The sequence below is a fragment of the Globicephala melas genome, chromosome 1, assembly GCF_963455315.2.
Source record: "Globicephala melas chromosome 1, mGloMel1.2, whole genome shotgun sequence".
NCBI lineage: Eukaryota > Metazoa > Chordata > Mammalia > Artiodactyla > Delphinidae > Globicephala > Globicephala melas.
In genome coordinates this window covers 76,037,231-76,057,596 of record NC_083314.1, presented here as the reverse complement: position 1 = coordinate 76,057,596, position 20,366 = coordinate 76,037,231, and the positions used below count along the sequence as shown (strand labels likewise).

Genomic DNA, 20,366 nt, shown 5'->3' with positions numbered 1-20,366 from the left:
CCCAGCCCTGGGAGATGAGAGGGGTCTCTGTTTTTCTGCAGGCCTCATGCCACGGTTCCTGCACTGGGCCCTCCCTACAAAACTGCCCCAACGAGGGCCCAGGCCACATTCCAGATGAGCAAGCATTTCTGGCGGATCTGTTTGGCCCATGAGTGACTGAGCTTCCAAAGGGGGCCGTCTAACACTTCCCTCTGAGCGGTGCATGGCTTCAGGTTTCTGCCCGTCGTGCCCCACCCAATGACCTGTCGCTTTGACTTTGAAAAGGGTCTCAGTGATGACCTCAGTGGACGAGTCACTCCCCTCTTCTGGGTGTCTCCCATCAGGCCCAGTAAAGGTAAGTGTACAGACTGGTAAGAATTTCTCCAAAGGGCCCCTGCCCTGGAAAGGAACGTGGGCGTGGGGTAGGGGGTAGGAGGGACACAAGGACTGGGAGGTGGGGACGTGCAACTTGATGGAGCAGAGGGGAGACCTGCCGGGAGGCTGGCTCTATCCCTATTCCAAATCCTGTACAATCGAGCCCAGCAGCTTCCCTGTCCCCACCCTGCCCACACACCCCACCTCCACCTCACCCCCATCCCCTCCCCTACAAAACCAGCTTCGGCCTTTCCTCCTCCTTTCCTGATATTGCATGAGGATGCAGTCATCCACCTGTCATGAGGCTGGGAAGCTCAGGGTGTCCTTGACTCCTCCCTCTCCCTTGTCCTTGCCCCATCCAAGGCCAGTCCATTCTAATTCACAGCTCTAAATCAGGCCTGTGTGATCTCCCTTCTGAGCTGCTGGCTGACACCTCCTACCTACCTCCAATTTCACATCTCTCCATTCCACCCTTCCGGCTGCCAGCTGCCCTGCACCAGTGTGTATCTCCCTTTTCATGCCCCCTGCCCCTCAGTGCCTTCAGTGGCACCCCTCCCCATTTGCTATGGTAAAGCTCCCCCCTTAGACTTGCAGGCAGGCCTGTGGAAGAACTTGCTTCCTCACAGGAACATGAACTTAACACCGTCTGCCCACCGGGCTGTTCCACCGTCTGGAATCCCCTCCCCATCACCTATCCTATTATCTTCAAGGTCCAGCTCAAAGGCCACCCCCTCCTTCCTCTCCACCTCCCTGGCACCATTAAGAGAGTACTTTTAAAACTCTGCTCGGTGTTAAACTAATCCAATTAGCCTCAAGAGCAAGGATTGTGGTCCCCCCTGGGCACCTAGCACAGTGTTGGGTCTTCAATGCTAGTTGGCATCTTTTCCCCGCCAGCTCCTACTACGTGGTTTGGGAACCAACACCCTCTGCTCCCATATCAGTAGTTCACAGAGGCCTCGGCTTCCCCTTAGAGGTTAAGTAAAATAAAAATAAACTTTTTTGACAGTACTCTACAGTTTAAAAGTCTTTTCCTTTGTCTTTGGGTGACTCCCTCCATCATCACAACAACCCGCGAGGGGGGATCCACAGTCTCACTTCAGTGATGAGAAAGCCTAGCCCTAAAGCGAGGAGGCCCATAGGTGCACAGTGGTGGAGACCGGAGACGGTTTCCTGATTGAAAGCTTGCCCGGGCCACAGGTCTAGCTAGTTAGAAGAGACCTGGCTCAGGATAAAGAACGGGTGAGCGGGGAAGGGGCCTGCTGTGGTTCTATATGGGCAGGGCCTATTCTGGAAGCCAAGGGCTACCAGAGAGACGGGCAGCAACCTTAAAGGAAGGCTCACAGAGGAGGTATAGGGAACTCAGACAACTCACCAAGAATTAGTTATAAGGAGCTTCTGTGGCTCAGACGGCTGAGTGGTGAAAGCGGAGAGGAGGGACCAGATGTTGTCTGGGTTCAGGGCAACAGCCCCATACCCACACCCTGCGGTGTCCCTTCTAGACCCTCTGTGAGCATGTGAAGTGTGCAGGGACCGGGAACGTCTGTGATCCAGAACAAGATGGGAGGAGGAGACGTCCCGACACCAGGGTGGCCCTGGGAGGTTCCCATGGCAAGAGCCCACCAATCCAGCATGTCCTTGGGCCCAGCAGAGGGGGCTGGGAGTGGTTCTCAAAAGGAACACATGCCTCTGACCCTCAAGGAGCTTATGGCGTGGTGCAGGCCTGAAGGTGACCACCACCGCACTCTAGCCGCCGCCCCCATGCCCCCATTCACCAGGATGGGTGGGAGTGAAAGGCAGGAGGGAAGAGCCGGGGCCTGGAGGACCTGGGGAGGCAGGAAGAGACAGAGAAGATCCTGGAGGGGGTAAGGGCTGGAGGGAGCAGTGGTGAGAGAAGGCTGAGCTGAGGGCAACGGGAAAGGGGGTGAGGCTGAAGAATGAAGGGCAGGGATGGGAGGGAGGAAGAGCAGGTTGGGGGACAGCAGGGAAATAAGTTTGGGGAACTGGCCAAAGGAAACAGAATTTTTCCATTTGAGAGGGGAAGGCCCAAGAGGACCCGCTGGGCCGCAACTCCAGTGATTCCCCGAAGGCACCCCAGAGCTGAGCTCTTAGCTGGGGAAGTTCCCAGAGGAAAGGGCAGAAGAGCCAAGTGCTTAAAATACCAAGTGCTTAAATTGGAAGGGCCCAGACCAGACCCTGGAGGCCAAGCCGGGCCGTGTGGCAGAGTCCAGGGGGTCTACACACAGGCTCTCCCCACCCCTGCACGGCCAAGAGCTGTCCCCCAGCTCCAGCCTCCCTTGGCTCATCTCCACATGCTGGGCCTATCACCAGAGAGCATCCTATGATCTGGGACTTGGGGTCCCCCCACTTTACCAGTGCTGCTGTGGGTGCATGGGTGTGACGGAGAGGGTGGCCTCATGGCCTGTGATGGGCATGAGGGTCACCGAGACAGGGTAACCAGAATGGCCAGTGTCCCTGGTGTCCTGGCCCCTCCCCAACATACCCCTTGGGTTCATGGCTTTTTCTTCCTGATTCAGCAGTGTCAGAAACCTCCAGCTCAGCATATCTACTTCCTGAGTGGCTAAGAAAGAGGAGGGGGCTTGGGGGAACTTCCTAGCGTCCCTGAGAGTTCGTTATGCAAATGAAGGAAATGGGCCCTAGAAATGAAACTGAGAAGCCCCAAGCAGCCCACACCCTCTGGGAACCCAGGGGGCCAGTTTGTGTCCCCTCCCCTGAGCACAGCCCCCTCCCAGGACACGGGATACTAAGGCCTAGCCTGAATCCAGGCAGCATAAATTTTGAGCACCTGCAGAAGGTGAGCAATGTGAACCGAGTAAAATAGGCCTCCTCATGTGGACAATGTTAGGCCAAATCCAGACCCTGGTCCCGGGCCAACCTGTACTTGCTCCTCCTGACCCTCACTCCAGAAATAGAAGCCTCCTTTCCTAAAGCCCCCTTTCACTGACCCTCTGCCTTGGAGGAAGTTCTTCCTTAGGTCTAACTGCAGTCCCTCATGCTGCAGAAAGCAGGCTCCACTGGACTATAAACTCCTTAACACGCCTCTGTATTCTCAGTGCCTCACTGCCTCTGGTACACAATAGACTGCAAATGTTTGCTGAATGAGTGGACCTCGTTCCATGCCCAGCCGGCCCCGCCCCACCCCACAGCTGAATTAAATGAGCTAATACACTTAAAGCCCTTTAACAGTGAGTGGCCCATCCATCGTAGTGTTACAGAAGCAGTTGCTTTCAATTACAGCCCCCTTCTGGGCAGGCCCCCTCAGCTTTACTAACACACTCCTCTGACCTGGCCTGACATCACACCATCATTCTGTCCCCTACACTCCCAAGGTGCTTTCCAGGCCAATCAAGAATCCCAGTCAGGAAGGACTTCCTAAAGAGAAGCCCAGAGGAATCTGGGTCTTCCTGGGAGAGCTAGCCAGAGAGACGGCCCAAATCAGTGGGGTGGGGGGCGTCCAAGATTTGGGGTACTAAAGTAGTGAGGGAGGTGATGTCTGGAGCAAATGTGGAGCCGAGGCACCACCTAGTGGTTCCCTCACCTCCCCAATCCTGGGGGAGGTGCGGGGGTGGGTCGGGGGTCCCCTTCTCCTCCCTCCTCCACACACTGAAGGGAGTGAAATCACTTTTGAGTGCCAAATACAAGACAGGTATTTGGTTTACACTGCTTTATTTAATCTCTTCTCCAGCCCCTCAGTCTCCTTTTTTGAGGATTAGAAACCCAAGGCTCCCAGGGATTAACTTGCCCAAAATCACTCAAACTGGATTTGAGCCCAAGGCTCAGACTCCAAAACCCATTCGCATATTTCTACATCTCCCAGGGGTGCAGCCAAGGCAGCTGTGAGCAAAATGGGGAGCTCCGGCCCAGAGGGCCTGAGGTTTGCTGCGAGGGTGAGGTGACTGGGAGGAGTATACGGGAGAAGGTGAGCACCAGTGCCTATAAGGCGGTGGGTGTGGATGTCCCTTGTGCTTAGAAGCAGCCCCAAGTGACAGAGTCTCCACCCAATGTCACAGCTCCAACAGCATTTTATTGGGATCTGAGTCTACAGTTCACGTGTGGAGGTGAGCAGCAAGGCTTAAAAGGGGGTTGTACCCCCCTGGGGACAGCTCCTTCCAAATCTAACAAAACGCCAGGGGAAACCCTCATGCTGGGCCCCCAGCCAGCCAGGCTAGTCAAATCCCAGGGGGCCCGGGTCAGTGCGTGCAGCCAAGGAGCCCACTCTCCCCCTCCCCGACACACACACACACACACACACACACACACACGGAGGAAAGCTCTCTGGCTTCAGAATTAGAATTGCCCCCATCCCCTCTACCTCCACCCCACCCCCAAAAAAACAGGCTTCTCTCCCCTCCCCCCTTCACACTGGCGTGACACAATCAGGCTGCAAGGGTCACGGCCCAGGGTCCTGAGCATTTGCATACATTTGCATAGATAGCAAGGCAGGTCCAGCTAAGACCTTTTTCTAGCAAAAGTGGTTTCAGTTCGGGGCTGGGTGATTTCCGCTCTCCTCGGTGAAGGATATCCAAGGACACCAAACGAGCCAAGGGAGGTGGCAGTTTAACGGTTCCCAGGGGACAGACAGCACGGGGCCTCAGCCCTGGCGCTGGTGGCTGTGTTCCTCCCTGGGCCCCACAACTCTGGGTTTCTGCCAGTGTTTGTCCTTCTTCCCAGACCTGTGGAGAGGCATGGGGCGGGGCGGGGGGGGAGCAGTAAGAGGCCTTTAGACAACAACGCCACATCCACATGATGAGAAGGCGCTCCCTGAGGAGAGGGGACCCTGCTCCTCTTAAGACAGGCGACACAGGCAGTCACCATCAATCATACGGCGGGGGGGGGGTGGGGTGGGGGGGGAGTGTGGCCAGACCTGGTCTCCCAGGATGAAGGCCCTAGCTGGGCAGGCGGGAAGATGGGAAGCAATCTCTCTTGCAGGTATGGGCAGTACAGGGTAACTTGGGAGGAAAAATCCCCCCAGCACAAAAGGGGACTCCCCAGGACCACTCTGGGGTGAGCACAGGCAGCTTCCTGACCCCAAGGGAAGACAGGAAAAGTACTGGCTAGGGGGGAGGGGAGACCTAAAAGCAGAGATAAAACCTCAAACTGAAGAACACCCCGCCACCACCCCACCCCAGCTCAGGGCCCTGGCTCCTTCACACCCCTTACCATCACCTCCTGCCTCCTGCTCCCACCGACCCAACTCCCCCACAGCTTGCCCACCTCTTCTTCAGTGCTTTGTCTCCAAAGAAGTGGCTGAAGATGAAGTCCTCAAAGTCATCCACCTCATCATCATCACCTGTCTGTCTCACTGCCACCTCCTCCAGGCTGTCCTCCAAGGCATCTACAAAGTCCCGGAAGCGGAGGCGGTCGTGGCGGAAGATACCGTCCTCACCAAAGTAAGCAGGAGAAAGGGGTAGCTCCTCGGTCAGTTGCCTGGCCCAGGGCAGCCGCGCCAGGTACGTCCTCAGCAGAGAGGCCAGCTCCTGTTGCCGCACAGGGGCCAGCTCCATGCCAAAGAAGGCCAGGCCCTCCTGACGGGCACACTCGTGCACACCCGAGCAGCCCTGGGGTGCCTGGTACTTGTGCCTCAACAGCTCTGCCCAGAGTGGCAGGGGGTCATGCCTGTCTTTAGCCCCCTCCTTCCACTGAGGGTGTTTCTGCCTTTCTCTGGAGGAGTGGGGGCTGCCACTTTTCCTGGGGGGCTCCTTAGAACCCTGTTGCTTGCTGTCCTTCTTGCTAGCCCACTCCTCCACCCATGGCTTGCCCTCCTTCCACCTCCCCGCCAGCTCCCTGTCCTCCTCACCCCCCCAGCTCTTCTTCTTTTCCCGGCCAGATTCCTCCTTCTTATGTTTCCAGTGGTCAGTCTTCCGGTCCCTCTGCCCATCCCACCACTTTTCCTTTCCGCTCCACTCCCTGGAACTCTGGAAGTGAGGCTCCTGATGCCAGGCCTCTGAGGCATTGGCAGGGACCCCGGGGCGCTGGCCCCAGTTCTCCATGCCCTGCAGCTTCTGGGCCAGCCTGTGACCAACCTCGGCCAGACCAGCATGGGCTGGGTCCCCTCGGCCCACATCCCTCAAGCTCTGCTCCAGGTCCCGCTGCACAGACCCCAGCAGCCGCCGCTGCCTCTCCAACTCTTGCCTTAATGACTGGGCCTCAGCCTCTAGCTGTTTCTTCTGCTCCAAGAAGCCAGGGCTTGGCACCTGCCCCCTTGGGCCTTGCTCCTTGGTGACCCTGCCAGCCCGCAGGCCTCTGCCCCCATAGCGACACACCCCATCTGTGCCCCGGACACAGTCAGCCTCCAGGCCCTGGAGCTGGGCACGCAGCTGTTGCAGCTCTAACTCCAGGGCCCGCTGGGAGGCCTCGCCCTGCTGTAGGGCCCCTCGGAGCCGGGCATTCTCCTCTTCCAGCCCTTTGGGCTGATGCATCAGGCTCTGAAGCTCTTCCTTCTGGGCCTGGAATGGGAGTAGGGATGGAGAGGACAAGGAGGAGTCAAGGACGACCCCAGTGCCTTCTACCCTGATTCCATTCCATCATAGACTTTATGGCCTGGGAAACTCAGAGGACTTGGTTCTCATCCCCTGCCCCATCTTCACCCTTCACCAGACCCTGGGATCCCCAAATCCCATCACAGGCCTCAGCTTCTATGTCCTTTTTAAGCATACACTTCTCCGATTCACTGAAAGATAGCCAAGATGTGGCTGTCGTTGCCCAATTTCCACCTCCCATACCCAGAGCAGACATTACTAATTGATCCCAGCACTTCTTTCCCATTGAGCCTTGGCATGTTCTTCAAATCTTCCTCCACACAATGCTCCAGGTAGACCATGCCAATCAAGCACAGGTGGCATGCCACGTGAAGCAGGTATGCCAGTCCTGGCCTAACCCTTAGCATGCAGGACATGAACAGAGAACTGAGAAGATGACTTCACTATAGTGGGAAAGGGAGGGGATCAAGGTGTGCGGGTGAATACAGGAAACTTCTTTTGGGGGAGGACACTAGGACAGACAGACACCTGGCCTAGGGAGGGTGTGTAGCCCACCCACTCCTGCTTGTGCCCACCTGCAGCTGGGCCTGCAGCAGCCGGATATCCTGGTTCTCCTTGGCCAGCTTGTCCAGCAGAAGCGCCATGTTCTGCAGGCTGGGAACACTGTCAGGGGGCGCTGAGGTCGGCAGCTGCTGCTTTAGCCCATCCTAAGGGCAAAGGAGCCAGTCACCCCCGCAGCCCTGAATCTCCCCCATCAGGCCCCTCACACCAATGGAGAGTGTCACACATGCCTGCCCATCCCCCTCAGCCTCCAGCATCTCAGTATCCAAGCCGGTATCTGGGAAGACCTGCAGGTCTGCTTCCTCCATGGGCCCTGTGGGAAAGTGAAATCCTGAAACTGGCCCCAAGGCACACAGGGCCCTCTCCTCCCCCCCACCACCCCCCAACACACACAGTCACCCTCCTGCCCTGGACCCGCCCTATGGCTGAGAGTCCAGCGAGGTAAAGGGTCAAGGGTCACCCTGAATAGCTGACAAGACCTATAACTGAGCAAAAAATGTACAGCCGCCAGCATCCCTACTCCTGACCCAGAGAACTGCCCCCATCAGCCTCCCTCAGGGCTGGAAGGGGACAGACACGAACCAGTCAGGGCCCGTCCTCACTCACCACTTTCAGCCTCTGAGAGACCACCTGAAATGGAGACAGAGGAGTCTGGTCAGGCCCTCAGAGGAGGGGGTGGAATGGAGTGAAAGTGCGGCAGGAGGGCAGAAGAGGCCAGAGTGGAGGCTTAAGGCCTCATCAGGAGAGGGACCACTCACCGGAGAAGAGGAGGATCCCCAGGCCCAGCAGAACCAGGGCCCCGAGGAGACACATGTTGAGGGAGATGCCCAGCTCCCTGCCCGCACCCTCACCCCCGGCCTGGTCCTCCACACCCAGGGGGGCCGCAGGCTGAGGAGTGCTGGGCTCCCGGCCCCGCCGTCTCCGCAGACCCTCCACATCCATGTCGGTGTCGTCCTCACTGCTGGAGCAGTGGGCCTCCTCCCTGATCCAAGCTGGAGGAAGGGATGGGGACAGGGCAGTAAAGCAACGGAAGCGATGGGACATACAGAGAGACGGGAAACAGAAGCGAACACGAGAGGCCCCCAGCCCTGACCACAGAGGGGGCACGTGGAGACCCTGCCCACGTCTGCCAGGGCATTAGTGACCACGCCCAGTCTGGAGGCGGGAGACCAGTCCTTTCTTTTTTTTGAATTTTATTTATTTTTTATACAGTAGGTTCTTATGAATTATCTATTTTATACATATTAGTGTATATATGTCAATCTCAACCTCCCTATTCATCACACCACCACACCACTCCCCCACTTTGCCCCCTTGGTGTCCATACGTTTGTTCTCTACGTCTGGGGGGAGACCAGTCCTTTCAATCTGCAAACTACAAGAGCAGCTTTCACCCTAAAAGTGCACTCCTTCCTCCCACACATGCCTCACATGGAGCACCTTCCCGGCTCTGGGTTCTGCCCGAACCCTGGCCACTCCCTCCCAGTGCCTCTGCTCAGTCCCTGGCTCTTCCCGGTCCTAGAGGCAGAGGTCCCCCTGGCACCATTTCTGCTCTTCTCACCGTACACACAGTCACCTGCTATCTCACCCACCCCGCTGGCTTCCCCGCAGAGCAGATGAGTCCCTCATCAGTAACTCCCATCCTGGCCTCCCTGGAGCTCCAGGCGTGGACGTCTGTCTGACTGTCTCCTGGCTACTCCCACCTGGGTGTCCCTGGGGACCAAACACTCAACACATTGCCCTCCAAACTGGTTCTTTTTGGTGTTCCCCCACTGCAGGGCAAGACGCCACTGCTCCCACCTAGCCAACCTCAGCCCTCCCTCTTCACCCCCCACGCAGACAGTTCGACAATTTGACACCTAAACATCTCAACGTCACTCGCCTTGTATCTGCCTTAGTTCAGGTCTTCCTCGGCTTTGTCAGTTGCCCCCTAAACGGCCCCAGCCCCCGGCCTCCCCCTCGACCCTGTCACCCCTCAACAGAGATGGACTCATACACTCCTCTGCCACCAGCGCTGGAAACAGCCTCCTCAGCACAGGACAGGGGGTCCCATCCCTTTGTTGATGCTGCAGCCTTGGCCTGGAATGTTCTCTTCCTCCTACCCTACCGACTAAAATCCTACTCTTTGCTCAAGCCTCCACTCAAATGACACCTCCAGTGTGGCCCTTTCCCCAGCTGTCCCTGCCTCTCCCTTCCCCTCGACCTGTCCCGTGACTGACCACCCTCCCCTTCCTTTTTTGCGCCCCTCATAGGTCTGACTTGCATCTTGGCTCGGTCTAGTCCACCTCTTACATAGGCCATGAAGCCAACCTCTTTCCCCAGAGCTGACACACGGAAGGGACTCAGGGAATGAGAGTTGCATCTAGAGGCAAGAAAAGAGGAGGCCCCACGGCAGAGACAAAATAGTCGACCAGACCCAGGCCCTGCCACTTACCTGCTGTGTGACTTAACCTGAGCCTCAGTGTCCCCAGGGGTGGTGGTGAGGTTTCACTGATACAATTTAAGGAGGGCACCAAGCTGCTAAGTCCTAGGGCCTGGCCCAGAGCTGTGTTCAGTAGCGATATCTACTCCCACTCCCACACCTTCTAGAAGGATAGTGACAGGGGGAGACAAGAACTCTCACCTGTTTGGGGGGATGAGAGCAGGCTGTTGGGGGGACTCTGATCCTCCAGGTCCTGTGTGTCCAGTCCCAGGCCTACTGCCTCGGGGGTCTCCTCCAAGTCTCCCTGGACCTCTGTGTCTCCTGAGCCAGGGGACTCCATTCCACGATCATCACCTTCCAGGACACCCTGATGCAGACACAGCTGTGAGCAGCTCCCGGCCCTCCCCATTTCCTACCCTTCCCCCAGTGAAGGTCCTCACCTTGGCCTCAGTCTCCTCTGGCAGAATGGGTCTGGACTGGGAGCTCTCACTCTGGAACAGGGTCTCTGTGGCAGGAGAAAAGGCTAAGGAGAAACACCACTACCCCCCCAATGGAATGTGCTACACGGCCCTCTGGCTCCCACAGGCCCCAACCAAGTTGGAAGGGGAAGGAGAAAGCCAGGGTAGAATGAGGGAAGGTTTTAAATTGAGATTAATGCCAGAAATAAGACCAACCAGCCTCCCTCTCCCTGAGGAAACTGGGAAACACCAGAATATGGAGGAGAGGTGGCTGCACCCCACCCTCAGTAGGGCCCTGTTACCTTCTCCATCCAAGGTCCCAGCTAATTCCTCAGCAGCTGCCTTGGAGGGGCTCCAAGGGGCCTGGGGAGCTCTCTCGGATTCTAGGTCCATCCTGGATTCAGGGCCCAGGGTCTCCACAGGCAGGTTCTGGGGGGGAGGGGCACAAGCAGAAAGGCTGCTCCAGAGGAAGGACAGCAGGACGAAACCAAGGGGTGCTCTACTGGGGTGCCTGGGACTAGCCGCACTGCTCAGGGACCTCAACCCACATCTCACAAAAATATAATACACTCTGTAGTGGGCTGCTCCAAAGTGGGGATGGGGCGGGGGTCAGCTGGCACTGCAGCATCTCAGCTCTACACAGTGTTCGGCCATTCCCTAACCTCACTTGCTGCTCTGAGAACTTTCAGAGGCCAAGTTTCTGTTAAATGAAGAAGCACCATTGGACCAAGGCGGTGGACCACTGTACAAACCTGGTGCCCCCCACCTCCCCAGAGAAGCCGGCTAGAGCCTGGGTCTCCCTCCCCACAAGTGACCAACTCAGTTATTGGTTGGAAGGTGGGAGGATGGCAAGAGAACAAAGTCCCCTGGATGCCTAAGGATCACGGTCCCGACCGCCGCAGGCTTCCCCACAGTTGCCCTCAGAACGGGCCACCCACTCTAGTTACATCTTCCAAGCTTTTCTGGCCTTTCCCCGCTCCCCACACACTCCTCTCCCAGGAGCTGACAGAAACGTGACTCACCCCAGCCACAGCCAGACTGTCTCCCAAGGTGCTCTCAGCCCGGCCGTCCAGCCACGGCCTCTCCTTTCTCCGCCTATGCCCCCTTGACAGGCCACCGCCCGCTCATCCCATCCATGGCTCCCGCTATCTTTCCAAGAATAATTCTTGACCTTAGTATGTTTCTTTACAATTTTCAAGTGACTTTTTTCTCATGGCCCCTCCTACCAGGCAAGAATCACAACTCCCCTTTTACAGGGGAGGACAGAGAGGTGAAACGACTGGCCCAAGGTACCCCAGCTGTCAGCAAAGGCACCTCAACAGGGCGCCAGGGCTCTGGCTGGGAGCATGGTGTCCGTCCCCTCTGCCGGCCAGCCCTAGTCCATGGGCCCTGCTCCAGCATCATCCTGAGAGCAGCTCCCTCACCCCCAACTGGTCTCCTCAAGGCCACTCAAACCCGACGCCTTTAACTCAAGCTCCTCACCTTCTTCCCTACCTGTGGTACGAACATACCAAGCCCTTGATAAACCTTGTCCAGACACTCAGCCCCCCAATCCCGCTGGTCCCCTTCTCAGTGGCTTCAGGGCGCAGCGGTCTACTGGGATCCCGCCCCACCAACTACAACCTGGACTGCAGGACCTTCAAAACGCTCTCCCCCAGTTCCCGCCCAGCCCACACAGCGGCTGCACCCTCTGCCCAAGGCAGTGATGGTCCTGACTCCCTCCAGCTCGGAGCCCTTCCACGATTTCCCATCAAAGAGGAGGCCCGAATGCCTGAGCCAGGCCCTTCAGGCTTCTTCTGGAGGTTCCCAGGCTCTGGCCCAACCTCACTTCAACACCATCTGACCCATGTCTCCACCTCCTCCAACGGACCTCCTTGGTCTCCCCCAACACCGCTCTCCCATTGTTGCCTCAGAACCTTTGCTCATGCTGGTCTCCCCACCAGAATATCTTCCCCGCTTCTCACAGCTTACCCCAGCAATTTCCTTCTTTCAAGGCATGGTCCAAGTCCCAACACCTGACTCCTGGGGCCTGATGGCCTTCTCCCTGCCACTAGAGTTCCTCTCACAGCCAGCAGGAGATGATGCGCATGATCACCGAGACCAAGGAAGGGGACAGACCCAGCAAGCAGCCCAGCCCTGTAGGAACCCCCATTCCATGTGGCTCCCAGGCCTGCTTTTCCTACCTCTGAGCCGGCAAGCACCCAGCTATTGTCCGAGTCTGGGCAGGAGGCCATAGTTGCTGAGGTCCCCAAGGCTACTGAGGCTGCCACCTGCAGAGAAAGTCTTTCTTAAGGACCCCAGCTCCCTTCAGGGGAGGCAGGATGGAGACAGCAGCCTCGACCGGGTTCCGAGGTTTAAGGGCTGGGCAGCCACTACCACAGCCAGCCTGGTTCCAGTCTTCTGACCCCAACACCTCAGCTCTTCTGGGCAGTATTTGCCTTTCAAATCAGAACGTACCAACAGCCACAGTGAAGCCTGCCTCTGCCAGGGACCGAAAGAGCCCTTGGTAAACTGGGAAACAGAACTGACCTTGAAAGGTCAGAGAAGCATAGGGCTGGAAGGGCTTTGGGAAAAATCCAGGCCAACTCTCTCATGTTATAGTCAGGGAAAATGAAGGGAAATGAAGGCCAGAAAATGAAGGGAAATGAAGGCCAGAAAATTGGCTGACATGACTTGCCAACGATGAACAGCTAAAAAGAGGAACAACCCAGCCCTCCCTTCACCTCCCCAGCCTTCCCCATAATCACCACCTTCTTCCCCAGAGCCTAGAAAAGAAGACTCAATGGCCTCCTTCACCCCCAAGTCACCCACCCATCACCCACCATAAGTCCCTTCTGTGGTCTAGTTCAGGGGTCTTGTACACTGGCTGCACAATGGAATCACCTAAGATTCTGATACAACTGTGTTCAAGGGTCAGGCTCAGGGAAGGATATTTTTTTAATCTCCCAAATGATTCTCATTTGCAGCCAAGGTTGAGAACAACTGGCATAGCTTAGATCCACCTCAATGTACCTTTAGTAAATCTCTTTGTCACTCTCACTCTCCATTCTAAGTTGTTTCCCTTCTTAGTAAACTCCAGAATTTCATCTTAGGGAACTTGAAGGTGACTGGCAAAAGGGATTTATGGCAGCTATCATGTATAAAGCACTTTACAGTTTGCAAAGCATGGACAAAAATCAGGGTTGTGGTCCTAACCCCTGCTAATCTGCTCTGACTTGGCCGGGTGGGCGTGGGAAGTTACTCCAGTTTCCAAAGCCTGACACAAGGCAGGATGAGAAGAGAAGGACCTACCCCTCCATCCATGGCCTAGACTACTCCCCCAGGCTGGCAATTGGGACCCGGCATAAAGGTGGAGGGATAGAGGAGCTGACCCCCTCGAATCTGGAATTGTGATCCTTTAGAGGAGACTACATGACTGCTTGTTGATGGACTAGAAAGGTGGCAAGTGGAAAAGGACTCTGAAAGGAAACCCTGGGAAAAGGAAGTGAGGCTGGGGTAGAAGTGTGGCAGTTCTACCTTGGGAAACCACCACAATTCCCCCTGCTGTTTGAGCTAGTGTGAGTCCTACATGGTCCCCTAAAAACCTCCTGTGGCCCTTGCCAATCAAGATCCAAGCCCAGGACAGATGAAGGACCCCTCACAGCATCCCCCAATACCCATGCCTCCCAGACACATGCACCCATCCCACAAGGAGACAGGAGAATGGCTGCAGTGATTTCCCCACACCACGTCCAACAGCACATCCCTGGCCGGTTTCTACAGGCATCCACAGAACCATCACTGTGCTGCCTTCTGGTCTCAGGCCCCAACCCCGCCATTCTGTCATCATCTCCCCACCCCCAGTTGCTGCGTGTGACTCTTAACAGGTGGTGGCAGGAAGGAAGTAGCAGCAGCTTGGTCTGAAGTCCCTGTTTATCCCTGGCTGTGTACAGCCTGCTCAGGTCCTCCAGAACCAGGCACCATGGCAACCAGGGTGATGTCAGACACACTGTTTCCATGGAAACCAGCAACGGTATTTGGGTCAACAAGACAAATACTTCTGAGACCCGAACAGAAGACAGTCTGTTCCAAACCCTGGTTGATATCTCTATCTTGGTTGGGTTCACCCAACATTCCAAAAGATCTCCCAGTTCTCCCAAGCCAGCATCTCACTGCCTTATTAGGAAGTTCCTTCTGCTGTTTAATCCCCACCCTTCCCTGCTATTTTCAGATCTCTTTCTTCTCATCAACCTCTTGGAAGAAAACCCACCTCCACCCCCTCCTCACTACTCCCTCTCTTTTCATTCAGGCAGGATTCAACAAAAACGTCCTGCAAGGACTGTCAGGGACTTGTGCTGTTTCTAAAAGACAGCTAAAGGGGGAGCTCTCCCTCTCTGTACAAAGCTGGGAAGTCTCATCCAGCTAATTTCAACCCCTCTAAGAGTTGTTCCCCCAAACCTCTAACGCAAAGGACCTAGGAATTGTCTGGGGGACCCAGAGCAAGTTTCTGTTTTGGAAACGGCCGCCCATGATCCCCCTTCCGCCGGCCCAGAAGTAACAAACAGCTCTGCAGATCCTCGGTGGGGCCCAACCCTTCAGAGTTCTGCCCTTCCTCTCCTCCATCCTTCCTCTCTTACGGAGATCTATGGCCCCTTCCCCGCTAGGGCATTACCTGACCCAGCTCTTGCTTCAGTCTTCAGCTGAACTTGTTGCTGGCTCTCCAGCTTCACAGCCCCGAGAAAGGACGGTCATGTGACTAAGGACTGGCCAATGGAAAGTCAAGTTCCCTGAGGGGGCGGAAACTTTTGGCCAATAACAGCTAAACTTGAGAGCCAGGGGTGGAGAGCGGGTACCTGCAGAGCCCCTAAACCTGGGCTTACCTCCCGGTGGGACACTGGACTTCCAGAAAACTGAATCCTGGGTCACCTTCCCTCCTTTCCCAGTGTCTAAACAATTTCTGGAGGGAAGACCCAAAACTGAAAGGCAAGGCGTGACATCTCCAGGACAAGGAGCCAGGTTGGTTCCAGGACAGACAGAGACAGCTGCAGGATGGGGGAGGGGAGAGTGGCAAATTATAGGTTGGAAATAGCCCTCCTGCCACTCTCCTTACCCTGCTCCGGTGCGGATTAAGGATGCCGCTGTTTTTTTTAAAGGGGGATGGGGGGCTGAAAAGCATCCAAAAACGAAATCTGCTAGACCAAGGCAGCCCCATCCCCCACCCCTGGAGCTACGCTCGACCCCTAAACCAAACAACTCGGGAGTGGGAGTGCGGGCGCTAACCCCAGAAGCTCTAAAGGCAGTTGTCTCCCTGAAGCCTTGGAGCCAAAGCTCCTGCTTGGCTCCAAGCCTGGCCCAGGAACATGCTCAGAAAGGAAAGTTGTTTCTCGCAGCAGGGACACAGGGCGAGAGGTGGAGCCCAGAGGCCTCCCTGGGCCCTGCGGCTTGTACCAGGGTCAGCACAGGGGCCCGAGTCTTTCTGCCATTCCCACCTCCAGGGACCCTGAGGGATACCTATCCTCACCCCGCAACCATCCTGACCAGCAGTGCCTGCTTCATTCCAACCCTGTGCACCCCAACAGCAAGGAGTCCTGGTCTGGATTTTCCAAGTCATTTTATTAACCCAACCGTACAAAACTTTCCCCACCACATCTCTGCCACCCCCGCTTCCTTCCAAAAAGCAGTGGACTGAGAGGGAGAGAGGGACTGAGCTGACACGCCCACCCCCCTGCAAGAGCCATCTTACCAAATGCAGAGATGGGGGAGACCACAAAAATAGCAACCGATAAAAGAGGGGCAAACAGAACCACAAACACAACACAAAGCTCAGCAGTGGTGGTGGGGGGGGCTGCCATCTCTGCTGTTCCGCGGCAGGGAACACTGGAGAGAGGCCCAGAGGCCTCTCCCTTCTTTCTCACAGCCTCAGAGGCTGCATGCTGCACCTGGGCAGGCAAGAGTTCTGCAGTATACCTTTGTCTTCTCTTCACACCCTAGGGTCCCGGGAGAAGTGGGGGCAGGGGAACACCAGCTCCTCTCAGGGCCACACCCCAAGCCTGCCTCCCCCACCCCACTGAGGAATGTGTGCACGAGCTGTAAGGAAGAGACAGCAGCTGTGAGGGGCTCCTGCTCAGGCCGCTGGCCCATCTCTGGCAGGCAGTGCTTACAAAATAAAATAAAAACAAAGCCCAGTGCAGGACCCTGGCTGAGAGGAATGAGAACAGCTGGATCACCAGGCTGGAGAAGATATAAAGAATAGCAGGGAAAGAGAGAAACAAAAAACATCCAGGCTCTGGATTGCATTTTAGTACCATGGCAATAAGGGTCCTGCCACCTCCCCACCCACAGGCAGGGCCAGGGATCCTTTCATCAGGAGAAAAAATGAGGTATAAGGGCTCTGCGCCTCTTCAAGCTTTCCTTCAATCAAGCCAGGGAAGCAGGGAAGTAAGGGCGCCAAAAATTGAAGACCAGCGCTGCGAATAATGTGCAATAGATGGGGGGGTGTACAGCCAGAGTCCAGGCTTCCAGGACAGTCCAAACATGAAATATTCTGCTCTGTCAGACCACATATCCCAATTTTTAGCAAAAATATTGTCATTAGGGAAAAAGCACAAGAGAGTCTGAGAAAGGACCAGTGACTTTGGTATGAGGAAGGTATGTCCTGACAGCATCTCTTACCTACTGTCTTGAAGCCCCAAATCACCAAGAAACTGCCATAGCCACGTACTCTCCTGCTTCTTCAAGCTATTTGGTTCTCTGAGGGGGGAGGAGTTGGGTAGGTCTTGGAGGAGGCAAGGGGAAGATAAGAAAAGGGGAAAATCTCCATTTATTCTCTAAAGCTGTTTCCCAGCACCCATGAAAGGGCTACTGCAGAGATGGGAAGAGACCCCCAACTCCTCTGGCCAGAAACCTTTAATACTGGACTCCAAAACCTAAGGCTGGGGGGCTAGATAGGAGTGTTAGGCACAGGTGTCGGGGGTATCCATCATCTGTAGAGGGGACACCCCTGCCCTTCAGGTCTTCCTCCAGCCTCTTTTCTCTTGCAGCCACACCCCTAGGCCTCCAGAGACAGCCACCAAAAATGGCTCTGCTTGGCAGGGCTTTGGTTTCCTGGACCTCTGTAGATGTCAACACGTAAGTTTCCAGAAAAGTGAGCAATCCAGGCTCTTCTGCCTGCCCATCTCAGTTCCTTTTCTGCCCCCAGGAGACATTGTGTTTCTGCCCCATGGGGATGGGAAGCCAGTGGAAACAAGGACCAAGAGCCAGACAGGAAAACAACCACCCTGGAAGAGCAGGGAGGAACGTATGCACTTCCTGCGCACCTCGCCAGCATCACCCATCGTTAGCAGCCACCAGCTGCCCCATGCCCTCGCGGATGTAGACAGACTGGATCTCCTTGGTCTTGAGGCAGAGATCGCAGGCCCAGACAGCAGAGGCCTCAGTGGTCAGCAACCCATAGGCGCTCTCAGTCATGCCCGTGCACTCGCGGTGGAACCACTTCTGGCAGGAAGCCTCACACAGAATGGCATCTTGGTCGTCGTTCACCTCACTCCGACAGGCACCACATGGATACACCAGGCCTGGGGGAGGCTGGGGCCCTGAGCCCGCACTTGTCTTGCCAGGGGGTGCCAGGCTATTGGCATCTGGGGTGCCCCCACCCCGCCCACTGCTGTTTGGGGGAAAACTGGGCTGATTTCCATTAACAGCAGCAGCCGGGGAGCCTGAGTGGGGCTCCTGGGGAAAAGCAGTGGGAGCAGGTGGATTTAAGGGCTTCCCCCCATCCTCACCACCAGGGCCAGGAAAGCCAGGGTCCGGACCAGGGAAGGGACTTGTGTTGGGGGGCAAGCTGGGGAGGCCCTGACCAGGTCTCTGGAGAGGAGAAGGACCAAAAGGTGCCCCTGGCTGGGCAAAGCGTTGAGGGAGAGAAGGGGGGCCCAGCTCCCCTCTGGGAGGCTGTCCCATGGTGGGTGAGATCATGGGGCCAAAACCCCCCACGGGGCCTGGCATCATCTGCCCACCAGGCGGGCTAAAGTTTTGACCCAGAGGCTGGTTGAAGGGTTGGCTGGGAAAGTTCATGTTGCCTGGGGGAGGGTAGCCAGGGCCCTGTGGGGGCATGTTGAAAGCAGGGCCCATGGGGTTGGGAGGGAAAGGGGGGGGCTGTCGACGAAGAGGCTGGGGGCCTCCTCCACCCCCAGTGCCATAGCCTGGGGGTACCTGGCCTGCCATGCCCCCCTGTACACGGAAGCCCCCAAAGGGGACAGGACTGCCCAGGAATGGAGGGGCTGCACCCCCCACCTTAGGGGCTCCGAAGTCATCCTCAAAAGGGTTGGATGCGACCAGGTGATCGACCATGGGAGTCGGGGGTGGCGCAAACTCCGTCAGATGTGAGTATGCAGGGCCCTGGGGGAAAAGAGGAGGGAAAGAGGGTCATGGAGGGAGACGGAGAGCTAAACCAAGAGAGCATCAGAAACACAATACACATTTTTGGAGGCTGGTACTGGCCAGCTCAGATCTTAAATCAAGATGGACCTTAGAATGCAACAAAGAAACTGAGAGTGGAGAGCAGAACCAGCATAGTGCAGTAACTGTATTTTGAAAACAGGCAGAACTACGCTGGAATCCTAGCTCTGACACTGAGTAACTTCAAGGCCCTGGTGCAGGCATTTAACTTTTTTAAGCCTCAGATTCCTCATCTGTAAAATAGTGACAATGTCCATCTCCCCAAACTGCTAGTTTTAGCACAATCCCTGACACTTAGAAAAGGTTCAGTAAGTGGTAGCTGTTAACATCATGTGGGAAACACGACAGCACAAACGGGGGAGAGAATGTTTCTAATCCTGACTGATAAGACCTTTGGTCAAACCATCTCATCCCCACCCCTACCCCTAAAATCTGTTATGAAGTTGAAGGAAAGGACCAGAAACAGAACAAGAAAGACAACTTTCTCTTCTCCCCGCGGCTTATGCAAAGTAGAGACATTGGAGGGGCAGAGCCCAAAGGGGCTACTAGGAATTACCCCTGCCACCAACCACCATTCACCTGAGTATTTGACTTCCTTCGCTTCTTTTCTGGGCTCTTCATTTGCAGACCTGGAAAAGTAGTAAAACGCAGACACAAGTTTCCCTGAAGTTTTCCCCAACCTCCTCTCTCGCAGCCATGATATAAGGAACTCTTCTAACTTCACTATACTCTTGTTTATTTACTTCACAGATACTAACAATGGTACACTTTGAAAAAGAAATTGGACGCTACACTCTCAGCTGCCTCTTCCTTCAAATGAGACGCCCCATCTCTTGATACCCTCAGACTCCCAAGTGGCTCCTGAACTCCAGGTGCCCCAAACTCTAGGATCCGCAATCTGTGAACCCCTGCCCGCAACCCCTGGAGGGCTTCACCCACCCATCCTTTTCACCTGAGCCTCCCCGCCCTTCAGAGCCCTCAGCCAGAGGACCACCACCTCCCCCGCCCGCCAGCCCTCCCTCCGAGCTCCCCGACTTCTCGGCCTCGCCAGCCCCAGGCCCCCTCAGCGCTCTCACCGGCCTTGCCCTGCTTCCTCCCGGTGCTGGGTGGCGCAGGGGGCGGTGCGGGGCCGCCACCTCCCTCCAGCTTGTCCGGTGGGGGCGGCGCCGAGGCGGCCATGGAGTGGGGGACCGGGGTCAGCGGCGGCGGGGGACGGACGCGCCCTGGGGTTGCACCATGGCCCGGAAGGGGAGGCTGGGGCGGCGCAGGCCCCCGCGCGGCAGCAAGCCGGAGGTGCGGCGAGGCGGGGTCGGCGAGCCCGGGGGCCAACTGCACTCTCGCCCAGCCTTACCGCCCGCCCGCGGCCGCAGCCACAGGAACCGGAACTCGGCGTGGCAGCCACCACTGCGCGCGGCAAGGAGGGGGAGCGAGGCCCGGGTCACACCCTCCCCCGAGCGCCGGGCGGGCAGGGCGGTACCAAGGCACGACCCTGGGGCGGGGGGCCGTCCCAAGCCCGGGAGCGCCGCGTGCCCGCTCACTAGGGCAGGCGGCGGCCGTGGGCTCTGCGGCTGGGCCGTACCATCCCCCGCCGAGGGGCCGCCGCAGAGGTGCGCGAGGGCGTCAGCGCGCGCCTGGGAAGCCC

The 20,366-nt window shown here is 56.8% G+C and overlaps 2 protein-coding genes across 2 annotated transcripts; both read right to left on the bottom strand.

The window, feature by feature from the left end:
- Positions 1-4,376: 4,376 nt before the first annotated feature.
- On the bottom strand, positions 4,377-15,017 carry PBXIP1 (PBX homeobox interacting protein 1). Its single transcript, XM_030842081.2, has 11 exons — positions 14,943-15,017; positions 12,475-12,561; positions 10,594-10,720; positions 10,274-10,338; positions 10,035-10,200; positions 8,171-8,404; positions 8,019-8,042; positions 7,643-7,725; positions 7,427-7,558; positions 5,587-6,818; positions 4,377-5,045 (listed from the first exon to the last, which is right to left on the bottom strand). Exons 2-11 carry the CDS (start codon positions 12,523-12,525, stop codon positions 4,964-4,966), a joined length of 2,196 nt encoding a protein of 731 aa, XP_030697941.2. The 5' UTR covers positions 12,526-12,561; positions 14,943-15,017; the 3' UTR covers positions 4,377-4,963.
- Positions 15,018-15,864: 847 nt separating this feature from the next.
- On the bottom strand, positions 15,865-20,363 carry PYGO2 (pygopus family PHD finger 2). The gene is made up of 3 exons (XM_030842090.3): positions 19,801-20,363; positions 19,304-19,353; positions 15,865-18,664 (listed from the first exon to the last, which is right to left on the bottom strand). The coding sequence occupies exons 1-3, from the start codon at positions 19,901-19,903 to the stop codon at positions 17,597-17,599; spliced, it is 1,221 nt and encodes a 406-aa protein (XP_030697950.1). The 5' UTR covers positions 19,904-20,363; the 3' UTR covers positions 15,865-17,596.
- Between the last annotated feature and the right edge of the window lie 3 nt (positions 20,364-20,366).